The sequence below is a fragment of the Monodelphis domestica genome, chromosome 4 (assembly GCF_027887165.1).
Source record: "Monodelphis domestica isolate mMonDom1 chromosome 4, mMonDom1.pri, whole genome shotgun sequence".
In the NCBI taxonomy this organism is placed as follows: Eukaryota; Metazoa; Chordata; class Mammalia; order Didelphimorphia; family Didelphidae; genus Monodelphis; species Monodelphis domestica.
In genome coordinates this window covers 425,487,214-425,509,736 of record NC_077230.1, presented here as the reverse complement: position 1 = coordinate 425,509,736, position 22,523 = coordinate 425,487,214, and the positions used below count along the sequence as shown (strand labels likewise).

Sequence of the window (22,523 nt, the reverse complement as noted above, 5' to 3'; positions counted from 1 at the left end):
ATTTGGAACTATGTCCAAAGAGCACAAAAAATTGTCTGCCCTTTGATCCCGCTATAGCACTGCTGGGTTTGTACCCCAAATAAGGAAAAAGACATGTACAAGAATATTCATAGCTGTGCTCTTTGTGCTGGCAAAAAAAAAAATGGAAAATGAGGGGATGCCCTTCAATTGGGGAATGGCTAAACAAATTGTGGTATATGTTGGTGATGGAATACTATTGTGCTAAAAGGAATAATAAAGTGGAGGAATTCCATGGAGACTGGAACGACCTCCAGGAAGTGATGCAGAGTGATAGGAGCAGAACCAGGAGAACATTGTACACAGAGACTGAGACCCTGTGGCACAATTGAATGTAATGGATTTCTCCATTAATGGTAATGCAATGTCCCTGAACAATCTGCAGGGATCTATGAGAAAAAAAAATGGTATCCTTAAGCAGAAGAGAAAGTATGGGAGTAAAAACATGGAGGAAAGGCAACTACTTTACTACAGTTTTTGAGGGGATATGATTGAGGAGAAATGCTAAATGAGCACCCTAATGCAAATACCAACAGCAAGGAATAGGGTTTGGAACAAGGGCACATGTGATACCCAGTGGAATCACACGTTGACTTGGGGAGGGTTGGTGGAAGGGGAGGTGAGGAAAAGAAAATGATCTCTGATTCCAATGAATAATGTATGAAAATGACCAAATAAAGTAATGTTTAAAAACTAAAAACTTAAAAAAAAAAGGGAAATTGGATACAGACTATTAATGCCATGTTGGATTGCATAAAGAGATGTTGGGTATGATTGAGAGGTCCACAAACTTATTATCAGTGGGAAGGTAACAGGGTAGTTGAAAAAACATAATGTATACTTTTTTTAATCCTTCCCTATTAGCATTAGAATCCATGCTGTGCAATGGAGGTTAAATGAGTGGCCCAAGGTCATATATCTTTGAATTATTTGAGGTCAGATTTGATCCCAGAACTTCTGATGTGTAGGCCTGGCTCTCAATCCACTGAGCTACACAACTACCCCAACCACTAATGCAGTCTTAAGAGAAGCATGTCCACTTCGAAGAATAAGGAGATAGCTGTCTTTCTGTACAATCAGATGGCACTTGGATTATTGTATTTGGTTCTAGATGACACAATTTACAAGTGGCAACAGTGAACTGGGGAATGTTCAGCCAGATTGGTGCGGGGTCTGGAGTCTCTGAAGATCAATTGAGGGAACTGCGTATTAGAAAACTGCCTGGGACTTCTAAGGAGTTGCAATAGGGGACTGCTAAAAAGTTTCAAGAAAGAAAGACTGCAACATTATCAAAGCAGGGATAATGAACGTTTATTGTATGCAGCACGCAAGATTTAAAGTTCTCCTCAAGAGAAACAATCTATTCTCCCCAATCCTCCCCAGAATGTGAACAGGGGAGTTAACCCGTTCTCAGGAGATCTTGGAATTTTTTATGCAGCCTTGAACTGAGATTTCTATGTTTTGGTGTACTCAGCAGGAATAGTTTGTGTCAAACACCTGGGAAGAGGAATTTTTTCTCATGGGTTCCTGGAAGGTTCACTGCAATTCCCCATTTATTTTTAAGACATCAAATTCCTTTTGGTACAGGATCCCATTAATAGTTTTTTTGCAATTCAGCAAAACTAGTAATTAAAGCTTTTAGCAAACAAGGCAAGCATAAGCAGATAAACAAAATCACAAGTGCACCAACTACAAGAAGATTCATATCATGAAATAAGGAGGAAAACAATCCTTTTTATGTTTCAATCCAATTATACAAAGAATCTACGATATGCTGTGGTTAGAGATCCTCCTGAAAGGATGAATCAATATTCTGAATTAATATACTGAGATTGTTAATATATTTGGTGATGTTTTCATGGTCCCATAATTCCTGTAATTGTAATTTAATTTTTCCAATGTTTTTGTGTCATTATTTACTCTTATATAGTAAGCAAAATGCAGTATATCTATAATCACATTTCATATGTGTTTTCAATGACACATTCTACTTCATTTGTTAGATCAGTCATATTTTTCTGTAACATCATAATACTTTTGTAAAAACTTGTATCAATTTCTTTTTCTCTTTCTAATGCTGAGGTTACATTTGTAGCCAATGCTTTCAAATGATTGGCGTCATTCTCAAGAGAATGTAAGTTAGATACTGATTGTGCTAAAGATACAGAATCTATTATAGTAGAAGCCAATGAAGAAACTAATGCTACTATGCCTAATGCAATACAAGTAATACATCGTTTATGTTGTGGTCTTATTTTTTGTTGTAATACATAAAGAATTTGGTCCCCTGGGCTACCATACCATGAATCTTTATGTTCAGTGGCAAAAAGGGCCATGCGTGGTCACTTAATGATTAAGACAGGCCCATCCACCTGTGATCCTACACAGTAACTGACCCTACAGTTGCTACAGGTTACATTCCAATATTCAAATATCTAACTCTTTTGCTTGTTATTTCAGTAATGTTCAGCTTCAGGATGATTATTTACTGTAGGTATAAAAGCATATCCCCCTGTTAGGCAAGTCTGAATGTCTAATGTAACACTTGTATTTACTGGTTTTTGGACTTTTCCATTATTAGAAACATTAACATAGTGATACATATTTACTTTATCCAATGCCAGGGCTGTCTTTCCATAATCAATCAAAATCTGTATGAAATTAGCAGAACGTAACTAATTAGCTCTGGGGGCATCACCCACAAAGGCAAGCTGTATCCTCCTATAAAACTATCATGAAATTTATAAGAATCCAGTTTCTTTCCAATACACCTTGTGTCGTTATGCCAAGATACCCAAATCATATTTTTCCAATGAATACATGGTGCCCTTTTAGATCTACACAATACAAGGGAGGAAACATATTAACAGTGTCTCTTTGTTCATATTCCATCACAGAAGGACAAATAGGTATTTCTTGTCCCCAAGTACCATCACAAGATTCCCCTAGCCAAACTAAATATTGCAGTTGGCTGTACCCTTTATATTTTACCCCTTTGTCTACACGATAAGATCCTATCCAGAAAGAGTCTGACAGGTCAGGATGACCATAATAATGCGCCTGCAGAGATCTGAGGGGCAGGCATTCAGGATGGTCTCGTGTGAGGCACACTGGGTGTGCCTCAACTAGTCCAGTCCAATTGAAAGACACAAACAATTATTGGCCTGATTATTGTCCTTAGCTTGTCTCTCAAAATGGTAAATGCCAGGAATATCAGAATTAGTTTTTGTATATAAGATGACTTACGGTAAAGTGTGTCCCATGCCGACATACTCTACCCAAGGTGGTTCTTCCAAAAAAAACCATCTCTTTATTCCAGGAGCTGTACTTAAATTCTGGAATAGAAGTAGAAGAGTCAGTATCTTATTGAGACGTAGTCGAGTCTCCTTGTGAGGCTTCCGGAGTCCTCTTCTCGTCCTTCTCTTTATGGTCAGTCAGTCTCTTGAACTCAGCAGGAAGGGAGCCATACACTGTCTTTACCTGTGGAGCCACAAACAAAGCCTTGGCCTTGCAGGACCACTGGGTGAGGTCCTTGCCAGGATTGATTATCATCTTTCCATATGACAAATTTTTCTTCTGTAGCAGGGAATACAGGAGTAGTGGTACCTCAATTTCGTTCATAAGAAAATGCAGAGAAAAAATTTTCAGCTCTGGATATATTATTGGAAGTAAAGATCAAATTATTTATAGTATATACAGTTATTGCCGATCGTTGATGTGGGGTGCTGTCTCCCCCTTTTTGTTTTAAAAGAAACATTTTTAGTATTTGATTACTATGCTCCACAATAGCTTGTCCTTATGGAATTTATGGGATACCTGTGAGGTGTTGAATATCCCAAGTTTTACAAAAAAGAAAAAGTTGTTTGGAAGTATAATCAGGTCCATTATCTGTTTTAAATGTTCTGGGGGGACCAGGCATCTGAAAAGTAAGCCCATAAAAACCCTGAATAAGTATCCACAGTGACATGGATATATTTAAGTCGTCCAAAGGACGGTTTGTGAGTCATATCCATTTGCCGTATATCTGTACTACTTAAGCCTCTGGGATTCACACCAATATACATTGGGGGATGGTTTGGAACACAATTAGGACACTTTTTAACAATACTCCTGGCTTGATCTTTAGTGAGTTGGAACATTTGGCCTAAAGCAGTACTATTTTGGTGAAATCTATGATGGATTCCTCAGCTAATTGCATATCAGTTAGATCAACATTGAGCAATCAAAGCTTGATCTATGATATCATTTCCTTTAAAAATAGGTCCAGGTAAATTGGTATGACTGCGTACATGCATGGCATACACTGGATGTGTCCTTTGTCATATGACAGTTTGTAATTTACAGAATAACATTTGTACATTGCTTTGAGTAGATCTGATGACATTTTGTTCTACACCTTGCAAAGACTGAAAAACATATTTAAAGTCCATTATGAGGTTGAAAGGCTCCTGAAATAACCAAAATTCTAGCAAAACAGCTGTTAATTCATTTTGTTGGGTAGAAGAAAAAGGAGTGGTAAAAATAACAGGTAGCTACCTTCCTTGTATACTCCTGCCTTATAACTAGCATTCGCATCAACATAAACATTAGGTCCTCATACTGGAAGATCTCTTAGAACACTAGGAAAAACAACAGGATGTTGTGACAAAAAAGAAAATTAACCTTGTGGAGTGTAGGTGGTAATAGTAATGGGGTATGCTAATAGTAAAGACTAAATATTTCTGTAGTATATCTTTAGCAATGGGTACCCAGATTTCATGAGGATACCATCCTAAACCTGAAACCACATATTCTATGCCTTTCCATATTAATTGAGCCATAAGAAAATCCACAATTATAACTTTGTAAAACCTTTCCCGATTTGCTTTTTAGATGTAACCCTTCAATGACTCTTTGTTTCTGAGTTATGGCTGGTACATAATTGCTCAAAATAATTGCTCAGAATTTCCTTAATTTCAACTTCATTGCTAACTCATTCATCCTTTTCATTTTTGCTTTTGGTAATTATGTTTTCCTCTTTCTTTAATGAAATTAAAAATTGGGTCATCTATTTAGTTGTATTTTTATTTAAAAAAAAACAGATCCTAGATTTATTTAATTCTGCATTTTTTCTTTTGATTTTATTAAATTCTCTTTGGATTTTCAGGATTTTCTGTTTAATTGGACATTTCCTGATCTTTCCAGGGAACTGTAGTCAGTTGTATCCAGAGACAGCCCTAGAGAGGTTAAGATGCCCTAGATCACATTAGGTGTCAACTGCTACTCTGAAACTTTTTATGAGCCAGAGTTCTTCCTGTCCTGTGTAAACCTCAAAATTTCTTAGACTTATAAATGTTGGAAATTTCACCATTGGGAAATTTCATACTTGAAAAATTCCCTATTGATAGTGGGTCTTGGCTATTGGAATGTGAACCCCATTGGCATGGAAGTTTCCTCCTCTTCCCTTCTTAAGATTACTTTAGGACAGAAACCTTTTGCTGAACAATGGAAAGGACTTTGACCTATGCTTAAAGCATAGAACAGGAATTTCTTTGAGTCATGATTGATTTTAGAATTGATACAATGGAGATACTTGGAATCAATCTCCACCCTATTCAGTCCTAACAGGATTGAGTAAGGGCTGCAGCCTAGATCAAAATTTAATTATTCCAATCTCTATCCTCCTCAGGTTAACAGGAATTAGAAAGGGCTGTAGCAAAGGATCAAAGATTTAATTATTTGAAAATATGACCTTCAACAGACATGTGCAAAGGCCAGAGACCTCTGGGTGGTCCTGGGTTAAGCTAGAGCCTCCATTGGCACAGGGAAATTGATGGACAGGTGATTGGGAGATGTGAGGACTGAGGGGAGGGAACTTGGAGGGTTTTCCTGAAGGATAGGAGGGTCTGAAGACTGGGGGTGATTGAGGAGTTTGTCCCAGTGGTTGCGGTGTGCTCTGAGAAGCTTGCTCTGAAGGAAGCTGAAGGTGGGGGCCCTGGAGACTGTTTCTCCATATTTGGTCACGTGAGTAATAGGGACTGATCTCCTTTCATTGCCCCAGCTATCTAAGGGCTTGGGCCTTTTGGCCCAGCCTAAACAGAAGGGGTATTCAAGCCCTATTCCCTTCTCTCCCCTTTCTCTCTCCCTCTATCTCTCTATCTCTAATTCCTTTCTTCCTCCTGTTTGTAATTAAAACTCCATAAAAGGTTGACGACTGACTTGAGTTTTCATTAAGGAATTACATAGCTGAATTCCTTGGCGACCTTAAATTAATATATATCAGTCTTTTAAAAGTGATTTCCTTGTCACACCTGGTAGTTCCACCTAGTGGACAGAAGGAGACCAATAGCAAGAGAGGAATATCTGAGGCCAGGGATGCTTGAGCCGGCCTGATTTGCATCAGATCATAGAGGGGCAAATGTTGGAGTCCATCCTCACCCATGAAGGGATTGTGTTGGATGTGAACCTGTTTATGGGTCTCAGCACTGTTGCAGAGTCAGGCCAGGAATCCTGCTCAGTTAGTTCCCCAAGGCATCCCAAATCATTTTTGGAAGAGAAATGATCAGGGAGTCAAGTCCATTAAAACTGGATCCTCTTTGGCTCTGTGACCTTGAGCTAGTTACTTAACCCCCATTGCCTGGCCCTTTTGCTCTGGAAACAATACATAGTATTGATTCTAATGCAGAAGGTAAGGGTTAAAAAAAGGGTTGTTCTGTGATAGACAAGAGATAAAAGGGTACCTGAATGTTGCTGTAAGGAGAAAGGAAAATAGTCCCCACCTGATCAATGTAAGCCACTGAACATCCCCTGGCAGGGTCACAGAACCCATTATAACTCCACCAGTCCATGGAGACACGTCTCCTCTCCCACTCAAGTCTTCTCTTCTTTGGGATAAGCATCTCTAGTGCCCTCAATTGGTCCTTCAATTAAATATGTGTGTGCTCTAGTCTCTTCTCTGCTCATGACTCTCTATTGCCTACAGACTATCCTTGAGTGTTCTTGGTCTGTCATTAAACCTTAGCCATTCACATAAGGGCATCAGGCCTTTTAGATACTTCTGGCCATGCATTGTGTGCTCAGACAGCATGAGTCTACATTTGGTACTCAGACTCACACTCTGTACATTCCTTCCTCTGAACCGTTGTTTGGGCTATTTTCAGGATTTATACAGACCTTCTATATATGTTCTCATTTGGTCCAATAACACTTGGACTGAGAGATTATTTTACCCATTTAACAGATCAGGAGACTGAGACACAGATAGGGACTTGCTAGTAAGACACACAGCCAGTAACATTTTGAGACAGAATTTGAACATAGGTCTTTCTCCCTCTTAGGCTACCACTAGTCACTATGTCATGTCAGGCACTGTATCCATTGATGCTGACAAAACACCTTCCAAAAAGTTCTACCTTAGCCTTCATGCCCAGGAGACTGCTCACTGTTCCTTCATATTCTCCCCCCACTACAAAAGGTAGCTAGCTGACCTCAGATTTGTCACTGTCCTGGCCAGTGTCACTTGGCTTTACTGGATACAAATGGGAGGCTCACTCTTCCTCACATTAAACTTCCCAATGGAGACCCAGGGATGGAGTGCAAGCTCTACCAAAATAACAAGGAGAAAGGTCAAGGAAGCTGAAATATTTCTAACTTATGACTATCAATTTGGAAATTATTTTTAAGACAGCTGGCCATGGATGACCCAGGACAGAAGCCTGACGATCCTCATGCATGTGCCCCAGAGATTGCTCTGGCATACATATCTCTCTCAGTGGCAAGGCCTTACTTCCAACTAGAGGTAAGGAAAGGTCTCTCCTTGGGCCATGAAGACTCTGGGAAAATTATTCCCCATTAGTTTAGATTCCCAGCATAAAACCATATCTGAGCTTGAAGATCACCTTCAACATTCTCATTCTTATCTTATAGGGTAGGAAACACCTAAGGAAAAGGGAGAGGCCAAAGCAGGGAATTCCAGAATCTTCTGTAAAGGGTAGGAACTACTTCCTGTGGACAAATCATGTCCTAGGCACCAGAGATGTTATTGTGGGTTTGAAATCTCCAGACTTGAACCAGGTCTGACCTGACTCCCAGCCTGAGGCTCTTCCTTTTGTTCCCTGATACTAACTGATCTATTTCCACTCTCTGCCTTTCCTTTTCTTTCCTCTTCAGAATTAAAGTAATGTTTCCCTTTCTGAGCACAGTCTCCCTGTGGCCTGTCCCTAGTCTATCCACACCAACCTCTCCCAATATCCTTATCAAGCTGTCAAGGTAAGGAACACTGGCTTCCGAAAGCCCAGGCCAAGGAATCATAAACTCTTGGTGGTTCTGCCAAGCTATAAAGGCCTCAAATCCAAGCCCAGGTGCTGGATGAAGGGGTCTGTCATCCCCAGTCCTGCTTGCCTCAGCCCAGAAAGACTGAGCACCCGGGGCTTGGACTCCATGTGAATGTCTTTGTCAGTCACAGGAACTGAAGCTCAACTTTTCCTAAGGCCTGGAGGAGATGAGATCTGCACCAGAGAAAGGGGGGAGCTTTGCTATTGAAATCACAGGTTCTTGGTGTCTGGCCTCCAGCCTGCCAAGGTCTTAGACAGGCCACTTCCAAACCACTTATTTGGTTATAAGGTAAGAAAAAGAACCAACACAGTCATTTTCTGTCTATTCTCTACACAGCGCCACTGTCCAAACCTACCATTGTCACCTCCAACATTACTGCAGTGGAGACCAAGGACTTCTCATTGACATGCCAGGCTACAGGCCAAATTCACGCTTACCAATGGTTCATAAACGGAGTTGCCCCAGCTGGTAGCAGGATACAGCTGTCGGCAGATAAGAGGACACTCACTCTCAGCAGGCTCACAAGAAGAGATAACAAAGGGCCATATGAGTGTGAAATCCGGAATCCATTTTCTAGCAATAGGAGTGAACCATTCACACTGGATGTTGCCTGTAAGTATATTGCTTCTTCCTATATGGTGCCTGCTTATAGCCTGGTGGTGTGTTCCCAGAGGCCAGGCTAATTCAGTCCCTTCTCTGAGAACTAAAGAGCTAGGCTCTGAGGTTCCCAAACCCCTTCATCTTTAGGGAGCCCAGATTGGCCTTGTCATGTGTTCTGGTGGAGGGTGGCCATCCAGGGTGCTGAACTGGAGAAAGCCCTAAGATCTTCCAAGTTCAGATCCAAACTGTAAAAGTAGAGGAGGAGCTGCTAATTTCCCAGCTCAATGGAGCATCACAGTGGTCCCTGGTGATGGGTTACAGACTAGGAGATGCCCTTCTTTTCTGCCATAATCTAAATATGGAATCCTTCTTTTTCTCCCAGATGGCCCAGATATTGCCACAATTGACCATATAAGCGATCAGTTCGCAACGGGGATAAATGTTAACTTGAGCTGTGTTGCTGATTCTAACCCACCAGCACAATTCACTTGGTTACAGAATGGACAATCTGTCAGCAACTCAGCCTCATTTTCTATTATTACATCCCTGAATCATATTGGAAACTATACCTGTATTGCAACTAACTCATTTACTGGCTTGACGCGCACTGCAAAGAAGACTCTTATGATCTATGGTGAGTAGCTTGATTGGGCCCCCAACTTTGTGTTGGGCTCTCTCTTTCCCTGGCAGAAATAGACATGGAGAGAAATAGACATAAGTGGCATTCTGCCTCCGTGGTCCCATGGCACAATGCATTGTGGTAGAAGGAACCTTCTACTCAGAATCATGAAACTTGGATTTAATCATTCCTCCTCTGTCTATTATCTGTGTGGTAAGTGTGTCTCCTTTCACATCCTCAGCTTCTTCATCTGGAAAAGTGAATAATATTTGCTCTGTATATAATAGGATTTTATGTGGGGAAAGTACTTTTTACATGTTAGGCACAAAAACATGTGAATTGTCATCATCATCCTTGTTATTGATATTGTATTATTCTCTTCTGTCCCAGTAGCATACAACCTTCTTTTTCTCCCAACTTCTAGGACTGCAGGTTCAATGACTGCTCCATAATCTTTCCTTCCATCCCATTCCCTTGGTGCTATGGACCCACAGAATGTTTTTAATTCTTGGTTGGAGTATGAGCTATGGTCATGCAACAGGGCTGGCCTTGATCCTGTTTGGCAGGGATATTCTGGAGATCGAAAGGAGGATGTAAACTTTATCTCCTTTCACACACAGAGATTCACCATTGCACCTATATTTTTCCTCTTTGTGGCATAAAAAGTCACATGAAAGTATGGCTGCTATAAAACCTGATTCTTATCCATGTAAAGGGATGATTGGCTTTAGCCTCCAGTAACTGGGTCCAGAGTAGAATTCCTGATGCCCAATTAATTCACTCGTCTGACTTTCCTATGTATCAATGACAAAACCTTCAGTCTCATAATCACACTAATGGGCAGCAGGTTCATAGAGAGATCATCTCTGGCCTTAGTTTCCTTTTATTTCATGCAATTTTATTGTTACAAATCTTAGGGGTATCCCAACTTCCTCTCCTAGACTATGGGGATGTTCTGAATGGAGAGCAGCGGGGAGAGAAAGAATTGGACACCAACAGCATATACTTTAGAGGAGGGACGATTTTTTATTCGCCTCAATCTGTACATGAGGATGCCTAAAGCTCACATTTTAAATTATCATATAATTATCTGTTTGTCATTTTCTTTTGTTAACTATTTTCCAATTACCTTTTCCCCTGGTTCATGCAGCACCTGGGAATGTTGCAGGCTATGTATTTGACACCTGTGGTTGAAAAGAGCTTTTTCTTAATTTATTTTTTTTCCAATTAACTAAAATCTATTTTCTGTCCCCCTTCTACCTTCTACCACTAATGAAAACTAAAATGTTTGGGACAGGTATGAGTTGTGCCTGCCTGAAGCCACGAATTAATATATTCCTAGGTGGACACCTGAGAAAGAGAGTTAGGAACTGAGGGAAAATGGGTGAAGGGGATATAGAGAAAGAGGGAATATAATAAAAGAAGAAAGACTCAGAGACAGGGATTAAAAAGCCTTAATGTGTGCTCCTCTGATTCTAGTAGAGAGAGAGAAAGAGTAAACTACATATTTCCTCAATCTTTTATTGGAGGATCAAGGAATGGGGAATGGGAGGTAGCTAATGATCATGTAACATGGCATAAGAGTTAACATTGGCTCAACTGACAACCATTAGATCAAGGAGGTGGAGTTTATTCAAACATGTGACCTGGTATGGAATCTGGTCTGACAAGGTGGGAACTAGGACCCTGTGGCAGCCTACCCAGGAATTCCTCTGACTTTTGGACTGAAGATTTGGAGAGTGGTCAGAATTAATCCAGTACCTATTAAATACAATGATCAAGAACTACTTGCCCATGAATCTGGTATATAAGAATATAGGTTGCACTATTGATATATTAATAATTGTTTCAAGATTAAAATACACCTATGATGCCACATGGACAATCAAGGAAAACAAATTCTGATGCTCAAAAAATATCTTTTGCAACATAAACCCTGACTGCATCCCATTTCTGAAGTGAGGCAGCTGATTTCATAGGAAGTCTGTAGGTTTTTGTAGAAAGTGAGTAACCCATTATCATGGGTCTTCTGCAGTCCATGTTAGCCACTACATTGATCAGAGGTCCCAAGTTTTTCAAAGTTCTTTGACTTCGGAACACTGTAGTTATTGTATAAATCACCATCTTGGTTCTGCTCACTTCATTCTGCATTAATTCAGAGAAATCTGAAGTTTCTGTTTTTGAACTCATTCTGTTCAGTGTTTCTATGAGTGACTTGGGATCAAATGGAATAATATCTGTAACGAGCTTGGTAAATCATGACCATTAATGTTCTACTAATTCTTTTTTCCTTAATTTTTCTTTTGTAATTTTATTGTTGTACAAAACACTCCATTTGGGACATTGTAGTAAGAGCACATTTATACGTAACCAAATTCCAAAATAAAACCACAAATATACTAATATGAAAGGAAACTCCAATAGTTTTTTCTCTGGAAGTGGATAACATTCCCTGTCATAAATCTTTCAGGATTGTCCCAGATTATTACATTACTGAGAGTAGCCAAGTTTTCACAGATGATCCTGGCATGACAGAAATAGACAAGAGTGACACTATCCCCCCTTGGTCCCATGGCACAGTGCATTGTGGTAGAAAGAGCCCTGAGCTCAGAATCATAAAACTTGGATAGAATCCTTTCTTTTCTGTCTACTCTCTGTGTAGTAAATGACTCCTCCTTTTGAGGCCTCAGTTTCTTTATCTGGAAAAATGAATTACATTTTCTCTGTATATAATAGCATTCTATGAGTAAAGGTCCTTTTTATATGGTAGGTATAAAAAGCATGTGAGTTGTCTTCATCATCCTTGTTATTGATATTGTATTATTCTCTTCTGTCCTAGTGATATACAACCTTCTTCATCTCCCAAATTCTAGGACCGCAGGTTCAATGACTGCCCAATACTCTTTCCTTCAATCCCTTTCCCTTGGTGCTGTGGAACCACAGAATATTTCTAGTCTTGGTTGAGTATAAGCTATGGTCATGTAATGGGGCTGGCCTTGATTCCCCTTGGTAGGGAAATTCTGGAGATGGAAAGGAAGATATAAACTCTGTCTCCTTTCACACAAAGAGATTCACCATTGGACATATATTTTCCTCTTTGTGGCATTAAATGCCACATGGAAGCATGTCTCTTGTGAAGCCTGGTTCTGATCTATTAGCTTTAGCATTCAGTAGCTGGATCCACTGTAGAATTCCTGCTACCCAATTAATTCACTGGTCTGACTTTCCTATATACAGATGACAGACCCTCCATTCCCATAATCACATTAATGTACAGCAGGACCATAGAGAGATCATCTCTGGCCTTAGTTTCCTTTTATTTCATGTAGTTTTATTGTTACAAACCTTAGGGGTATCTCAACTTCCTGTCCTTGCCTCTAGGGATGTTCTGAATGAAGAGCAGGGGGGAGAGATAGAATTGTGAAGTGGGGAAGTGACCTTGGGGAAGTCAGACACCAACAGAATATACTTCAGGGGTGGAATGATTTTTTATTGGCCTCAATCTGTACATGAGGATGATGAAAGCACACATTTTAAATGATCATATAATTATCTCTGTGTCATTTTCTTTTGTTAACTATTTTCCAATTACCTTTTCCCCTGGTTCATGCAGCACCTGGGAATGTTGCAGGCTATGTATTTGACACCTGTGGTTGAAAAGAGCTTTTTCTTAATTTATTTTTTTTTCCAATTAACTAAAATCTATTTTCTGTCCCCCTTCTACCTTCTACCAGTAATGAAATCTAAAATCTTTGGGACAGGTATGAGTTGTGCCTGCCTGTAGCCACAAATTAATATATTCCTAGGTGGACACCTGAGAAGGAGAGTTAGAAACTGAGAGAAAATGGGTGAAGGGGATATAGAAAAAGAGGAAATAGAACAAAGGAAGAGAGACTCAGAGACCTGGCTTCAAGAGCTTGGGATCCAGCCTGTGTGCTCCTCTGATTGTGGTAGAGAGAAAGAAAGAGTGAACTATATATGTCCTCAATCTTTTATTGGAGGATCAAGGAATGGGGAATGGAGGTAGCTAATGATCATTTTACAAGGCACAAGACTTAACATTGGTTCAACTGACTACCACAAGATCAAATAGGAGGGGTTTATTCAAACATGTGACCTGGTATGGAATCTGGTCAGACAAGGTGTGAACTAGGACCCTATGGCAGCTTACCTGGGAATTCTTCTTATTTTTGGACTGTAGATTTGGAGAGTAGTCAGAATTAATACAGTACCTATAAAATGCAATGATCAAGACTAATAAGCCTATGAATCCAGTACATGAGCACATAAGTTGCAATATTTACACATTAATAATTGTTTCAAGATTAAAATACATGTATGATGCTGCATGGACAATCAAGGAAAACTAATTTCAGAGCTCAAAAAATATATGTTGCAACTTACACCCTCAGTCCATCCCATTTCTGAAGAGAGGCAGCTGATTTCATAGGAAGTCTATAGCTTTTTGTAGAAAGTGAGTAACTTATTTCATCATGGGTCTTCTGCAGTCCTGGTTGGTCAGTGCAGTGATGAGAGGTCCCATGGGTTTCCAAGTTGTTTGCCTTCAGAACAATGTTGGTATTGTATATATTATCTCTTGGATCTACTCACTTCATTCTGTATCAGTTCAGATAAATCTTCTGAAGTTTCTTTTCTTGAACTCATTCTGTTCAATGTTTCTATGAGTGACTTGGATCAAATGAAATAATATCTGTAAAGAGTTTTGTAAATCATGACCATTAATGTTCTACTAATTCTACAGACAAGCAGAAGGCATTATTTTGAAAATGGAAGGAAAAAAAAATAATGAGAAAAATGGCAGGATAGGGATTGTTGAAACAGGTAGGATGCAGAAGTAGTTTAGGATGCTGGCACAGTAGACATAATGTGATAAGATGAATGTCATTGGGGATTGATATCAGGTCCTATCCTTGAGTAGAAAAAGTCCAAAACACAAAAAAGCATTGGCCTCGATGGGACAGTGACTGGTACCTATGCCATAGAAAAGAGTTGAAGTAATGGGGTATGGTTGATTTAAAAAAGGGGAAATTGGAGACAGACTATTAATGCCAATTTGGATTGCATAAAGAGATGTTGGGGATTATTGAGAGATCCACAAACTTATTATAAGTGGGAAAGGTAACAGGGTAGTTGAAAAAGCATAATGCATACTTTTTTTAACCCTTCCCTTTTAGCTTTAGAATCCATACTGTGCAATGGAGGTTAAATGAGTGGCCTAGGGTTATATATCTTTGAATTATTTGAGGTCAGATTTCATCCCAGAACCTCTGATCTCTAGGCCTGGCTCTTAATGCACTGAGCTACACAACTACCTCAATCACCAATGCAGTCTTAAGAGAAGCATGTCCATTTCCAAGAATAAGGAGAAAGCTGCCCTTCTGTACTATCAGATGGCACTTGGATTATTGTATTTGGTTCTAGATGACTATTTACAAGTGGCAACAGTGAACTGGGGAATGTTCAGCCAGATCGGTGAGGAGTCTGGAGTCTCTGAAGATCAATTGAGGGAACTACATATTAGAAAAATGCCTGGGACTTCTACTGAGTCACAATAGGGGGCTGCTAAAGAGTTGTAAGAAAGAAAGACTGCAACATTATCAAAGCAGGGATAATTAACATTTATTTTATGTAGCACACAAGGTTATCCTCAAGAAAATGGTTGGGGATGTAATATGGAGGCCTCAAAGGAGCAGAAGTTCAGACCTCTGAATACCCTTCCTAATGGATCACAAACTGAATGCTCCCAGGGGATTGAAAATCAAACTTAACAACAAGTCTGAGCCAGGGAACCATCCTGCTGGACTTAATTCAAAAGGTACGCCCCTCTCCCCCCGTAAAACCAGAATCTGAGAACACTCAGGATTAAGGGGAAGACTGAAGGAAGGTCCCAGGACCCATCCCCCGACCACCCAGAGTGCTGAGATTCCAATGGCAGCGGGAACTTCTGGGTGGTCAAAGGTGCTGGTCTGAAAGGCATAACTTGCAAGCAGAGCTGTGCCAAGTTCACAGTGTCCAACACAGGTGTCCGGGAAGGAGCTAGAGAGGGAGCATAGACCTGGCAGCCTTGTCAGAGTGGTGGAGATCCTCCATATTTGCTCCAGCCTTCCAGGAAGTTTTGGACTCAGAGCACACCCAGCCCAACTAAGCTGAACTTAATCTCATCAAAAGACTCCAGAGTTCAGGGAAACCCAAGCTCCATATCCATCCTCATTGACTGCTGGACTTTAATGCAATCAAAAGCCTCCAGAGGTCAGCGAAGCTCAAACCCCACCAGAGGCTACACTGAGAGATCTCCTATTAAAGCTCCAAGAGGGGAGACTGACAGAAGCCCCCAAAACCAAAAAAAATGAGAGGAGTAAGAGCACAGACAAATATGGGGAGTAAAGAAGGGGTGAATTTCAGCAAACAACAGATAAAGAAGAAAGAAACTACAATAGACAGCTTCTACTCAGCAAATGGAACAGAGGGGGAGAGATCAGCAAAGGATAAATCAGAAATCCCAGTGAATTGGATACAGGCTGTGGAAGAATTCAAAACAAAATCAAAAGAAGCTGAAGACAACTGGGAAAATAACTTAAAAATTAAGATAAATCATCTGGAAACAGAGGCACTTGAACTAAAATGAGAAAATAGTGTCTTGAAAGCCAAAATCAACCAGCTGGAAAATGAGGCAAAGGAGATGAAAGATGAGGCAAAGAAGATGAAAGATGGGACAAAGGAGAAGAAAGACAAGGTAACTAGGATGAAAGAAGACCTTCAAAGAAAATCAGATCAGAAGGAAAAGGAGGACCAAAAAGCCAGGGATGAAATTCAGTCTTTAAGAATCAGAATACAACAACTGGAATTAAGTGACCTCACAAGGCAACAGGACACTATAAAACTAAACAAAAAGAATGAAAAAATTGAGGAAAATATGAAGCCTCTCATTCACAAAACAGACAATTTAGAAAATCGTTTGAGAAGAGATAATTTAAGAATCATTGGTCTACCAGAAAACCATGAGAAAAGAAAAAGCCTGGACATAATACTACAGGAAATTATTCAGGAAAACTGTCACAATATCCTAGAACAAGAGGGGAAAGTGGAGATTGAAAGAATCCACAGATCATCTCCTGTATTTAATCCCAAACTGATAACACCCAGGAATGTTATAGCCAAATTTAAAAACTATCAGACCAAAGAAAAGATATTACAAGCTGCCAAGATGACGCCATTCAGATACAATGGAAACACAGTGTGGATAACACAAGATCTGGCTACATCCACACTGAAGGACTGAAAGGCATGGAATATGATATTCTGGAAAGCAAGAAACTCTGGAACTAGGTCTACAACCAAGAATCAAATACCCATCAAAACTGACTATATTCTAACAGCGGAAAGTATGGTCATTCAACACAATAGAGGAATTCCAAGCATTTGTAAAGAAAAGATCAGACCTGAACAGAAAATTTTATGTCCAAGCATAAAACTCACGAGAATCATCAAAAGGTAACTAAAAAAGAGGGGGAAAAGAAAAACAAAAAAAGAAGAAAAACATGCTTAAGAGACTCAATAAGTTAAAATTATATGTATCCGTATAAGAAAGAGAGGTCATTGGTAACTCTTAAAAACTGTTGCTATCACCTGGGCAGCTAGTAGAATTACACTTAGAGGGAACTGTGACAAACTGTATAGGATGAAAGGACAAGACACAATAGGTATATAGATATATGCATGCATAAATACATATACGTGTGTGTGTGTGTATACAACCAGAACTAAAAAAAAGAGGTTAATACTAAAAGAAACAAGGAAAGAAACAAATGGGGGTAAATTTATATGTCAAAAAGAAGCTCATGGCAGGAGGGGAGAGAACATCGATATACTGGAAGGGTAAAGAGGGTGGAGATAGGAATTACTCATTGCTTATGTGCTTTGAAACTGACCTAAAGAGGGAAGAATAATCCAATTCATTGAGGCAGAGAATAGATTTGCGCCCTATATGGAAATAGAAGGGTAAAAAATGGACTGGTGGTGAGGGAAAGAAATACAATGGAGGGAGAGGGTGGGGGGGAAATTTAAGAAAAGATTACAAGGGAAAATAAGGGGGGGATAAAAAGGGAAGGGGGTATAAAGGGAAGTAAAATAAGGGTGGTAACTATGGGGACTGATTATAAATAAACATTAGTGTAGAAGGAAATAGTGAAAGAAGAAAAGACAGGACCAGGAGTAGAAATCACACACGAGGAAGGTAGATAGGCATAGGGTGAAAGTTAGAGGATGGATCCAAATCTATTGGGCATCTACTGATAAAAAGAAGGCAGGAGTCACAATCATGATATCTGACAAAGCCAAAGTAAAAATAAATCTAGTTAAAAGAGATAGGGAAGGTAATTACATCCTGATAAAAGGCAGTATAGGCAACAAGGAAATATTTGTACTCAACATGTACGCACCAAATGGCATAGTATCCAAATTTCTAAAGGAGGAACTAGAGGAGCTCAAGGATGAAATAGATAGAAAAAGTATATTAGTGGGAGACCTGAACCTTCCTCTATCTGTACTAGATAAATCAAACCAAAAAATAAATAAGAAAGAGGTGATAGAAGCAAATGAAATCTTAGAAAAATTAGAGTTAGTAGACATGTGGAGAAAAATAAATAGGGACAAAAAGGAATACACCTTATTTTCAGCAGCACATGGTACATTCACAAAAATTGACTATGTATTAGGGTACAAAAACATTGCAAACAAATGCAAAAGGGTAGAAATAATAAATGCAAACTTCTCAGACCACAATGCAATGAAAATAAAAATTAGTAAGGATACATGGAGAAGTAAACCAAAAATTAATTGGAAATTATACAGTATGATTCTCCAAAACCAGCTAGTTAAAGAACAAATCATAGAAACAATTAATAACTTCATTGAAGAAAAAGACATTGGTGAGACATCCTTTCAAAACCTATGGGATGCAGCCAAAGCAGTACTCAGGGGGAAATTTATATCCTTGAGTTTATATATAACAAATTAAGAAGGACAGAGGTCAATGAATTGGACATGCAAATTAAAAAAACTAGAAAGTGAACAAATTAAAAATCCTCAGAAGAAGACTAAATTAGAGATCCTAAAAATCAAAGGAGAAATCAATAAAATTGAAAGGTAAAGAACTATTGATTTAATAAATAAGACTAGAAGCTGGTACATTGAAAAAAACAAATAAAATACACAAAGTACTAATCAGTCTAATTAAAAAAAGGAAAGAAAAAAACAAATTGACAAGATGAAAAGGCAGACCTCACCTCTAATGAAGAGGAAATTATGGTAATCATGAAAAACTACTATGCCCAATTATATGGCAAAAATATGGCTATCTAGGTGATTATCATTAATCATTAATTACTCTTATATAGTAAGCAAAATGCAGTATATCTATAATCACGTTTCATGTGTGTTTTCAATGACATATTCTACTTCATTTGTTAGATCAGTCATATTTTTCTGTAACATCATAATACTTTTGTAAAAACTTGTATCAATTTCTTTTTCTCTTTCTAATGCTGAGGTTACATTTGTAGCCAATGCTTTCAAATGATTGGCGTCATTCTCAAGAGAATGTAAGTTAGATACTGATTGTGCTAAAGATACAGAATCTATTATAGTAGAAGCCAATGAAGAAACTAATGCTACTATGCCTAATGCAATACAAGTAATACATCGTTTATGTTGTGGTCTTATTTTTTGTTGTAATACATAAAGAATTTGGTCCCCTGGGCTACCATACCATGAATCTTTATGTTCAGTGGCAAAAAGGGCCATGCATGGTCACTTAATGATTAAGACAGGCCCATCCACCTGTGATCCTACACAGTAACTGACCCTACAGTTGCTACAGGTTACATTCCAATATTCAAATATCTAACTCTTTTGCTTGTTATTTCAGTAATGTTCAGCTTCAGGATGATTATTTACTGTAGGTATAAAAGCATATCCCCCTGTTAGGCAAGTCTGAATGTCTAATGTAACACTTGTATTTACTGGTTTTTGGACTTTTCCATTATTAGAAACATTAACATAGTGATACATATTTACTTTATCCAATGCCAGGGCTGTCTTTCCATAATCAATCAAAATCTGTATGAAATTAGCAGAACGTAACCAATTAGCTCTGGGGGCATCACCCACAAAGGCAAGCTGTATCCTCCTATAAAACTATCATGAAATTTATAAGAATCCAGTTTCTTTCCAATACACCTTGTGTCGTTATGCCAAGATACCCAAATCATATTTTTCCAATGAATACATGGTGCCCTTTTAGATCTACACAATAGCAAGGGAGGAAACATATTAACAGTGTCTCTTTGTTCATATTCCATCACAGAAGGACAAATAGGTATTTCTTGTCCCCAAGTACCATCACAAGATTCCCCTAGCCAAACTAAATATTGCAGTTGGCTGTACCCTTTATATTTTACCCCTTTGTCTACACGATAAGATCCTATCCAGAAAGAGTCTGACAGGTCAGGATGACCATAATAATGCGCCTGCAGAGATCTGAGGGGCAGGCATTCAGGATGGTCTCGTGTGAGGCACACTGGGTGTGCCTCAACTAGTCCAGTCCAATTGAAAGACACAAACAATTATTGGCCTGATTATTGTCCTTAGCTTGTCTCTCAAAATGGTAAATGCCAGGAATATCAGAATTAGTTTTTGTATATAAGATGACTTACGGTAAAGTGTGTCCCATGCCGACATACTCTACCCAAGGTGGTTGTTCCCAAAAAACCCATCTCTTTATTCCAGTAGCTGTACTTAAATTCTGGAATAGAAGTAGAAGAGTCAGTATCTTATTGAGACGTAGTCGAGTCTCCTTGTGAGGCTTCCGGAGTCCTCTTCTCGTCCTTCTCTTTATGATCAGTCAGTCTCTTGAACTCAGCAGGAAGGGAGCCATACACTGTCTTTACCTGTGGAGCCACAAACAAAGCCTTGGCCTTGCAGGACCACTGGGTGAGGTCCTTGCCAGGATTGATCATCATCTTTCCATATGACAAATTTTTCTTCTGTAGCAGGGAATACAGGAGTAGTGGTACCTCAATTTCGTTCATAAGAAAATGCAGAGAAAACATTTTCAGCTCTGGATATATTATTGGAAGTAAAGATCAAATTATTTATAGTATATACAGTTATTGCCAATCGTTGATGTGGGGTGCTGTCTCCCCCTTTTTGTTTTAAAAAAAACATTTTTAGTATTTGATTACTATGCTCCACAATAGCTTGTCCTTGTGGAATGTATGGGATACCTGTGAGGTGTTGAATATCCCAAGTTTTACAAAAAAGAAAAAGTTGTTTGGAAGTATAAGCAGGTCCATTATCTGTTTTAAATGTTCTGGGGGGACCAGGCATCTGAAAAGTAAGCCCATAAAAAACCCTGAATAAGTATCCACAGTGACATGGATATATTTAAGTCCTCCAAAGGGCGGTTTGTGAGTCACATCCATTTGCCATATATCTGTACTACTTAAGCCTCTGGGATTCACACCAATATACATTGGGGGATGGTTTGGAACACAATTAGGACACTTTTTAACAATACTCCTGGCTTGGTCTTTAGTGAGTTGCAACATTTGGCCTAAAGCAGTACTATTTTGGTGAAATCTATGATGGATTCCTCAGCTAATTGCATATCAGTTAGATAACATTGAGCAATCAAAGATTGATCTATGGTATCATTTCCTTTAAAAATAGGTCCAGGTAAATTGGTATGGCTGCGTACATGCATGGCATACACTGGATGTGTCCTTTGTCATATGACAGTTTGTAATTTACAGAATAACATTTGTACATTGCTTTGAGTAGATCTGATGACAGCTTGTTCTACACCTTGCAAAGACTTAAAAACATATTTAATGTCCATTATGAGGTTGAAAGGCTCCTGAAATAACCAAAATTCTAGCAAAACAGCTGTTAATTCATTTTGTTGGGTAGAAGAAAAAGGAGTGGTAAAAATGACAGGTAGCTACCTTCCTTGTATACTCCTGCCTTATAACTAGCATTCGCATCAACATAAACATTAGGTCCTGATACTGGAAGATCTCTTAGAACACTAGGAAAAACAACAGGATGTTGTGACAAAAAAGAAAATTAACCTTGTGGAGTGTAGGTGGTAATAGTAATGGGGTATGCTAATAGTAAAGACTAAATATTTCTGTAGTATATCTTTAGCAATGGGTACCCAGATTTCATGAGGATACCATCCTAAACCTGAAACCACATATTCTATGCCTTTCCATATTAATTGAGCCATAAGACAATCCACAATTATAACTTTGTAAAGCCTTTCCCGATTTGCTTTTTAGATGTAACCCTTCAATGACTCTTTGTTTCTGAGTTATGGCTGGTACATAATTGCTCAAAATAATTGCTCAGAATTTCCTTAATTTCAACTTCATTGCTAACTCATTCATCCTTTTCATTTTTGCTTTTGGTAATTATGTTTTCCTCTTTCTTTAATGAAATTAACCAATGGGTCATCTATTTAGTTGTATTTTTATTTAAAAAAAACAGATCCTAGATTTATTTAATTCTGCATTTTTTCTTTTGATTTTATTAAATTCTCTTTGGATTTTCAGGATTTTCTGTTTAATTGGACATTTCCTGATCTTTCCAGGGAACTGAAGTCAGTTGTATCCACAGACAGCCCTAGAGAGGTTAAGATGCCCTAGATCACATTAGGTGTCAACTGCTACTCTGAAACTTTTTATGAGCCAGAGTTCTTCCTGTCCTGTGTAAACCTCAAAATTTCTTAGACTTATAAATGTTGGAAATTTCACCATTGGGAAATTTCATACTTGAAAAATTCCCTATTGATAGTGGGTCTTGGCTATTGGAATGTGAACCCCATTGGCATGGGAGTTTCCTCCTCTTCCCTTCTTAAGATTACTTTAAGACAGAAACCTTTTGCTGAACAATG

The 22,523-nt window shown here is 38.8% G+C and overlaps 1 protein-coding gene across 1 annotated transcript in view; it reads left to right on the top strand.

Annotated features, from left to right (window-relative positions):
• Positions 1 to 22,523, top strand: part of LOC103092368 (uncharacterized) — a 1,666,349-nt gene that overhangs the window by 450,752 nt on the left and 1,193,074 nt on the right. Inside the window, exons 46-47 of the mRNA XM_056825346.1 lie at positions 8,668 to 8,943; positions 9,314 to 9,565. Of these exons, the coding sequence (XP_056681324.1) occupies positions 8,668 to 8,943; positions 9,314 to 9,565 (528 nt within the window). The remainder of the gene's footprint in view (positions 1 to 8,667; positions 8,944 to 9,313; positions 9,566 to 22,523) is intronic.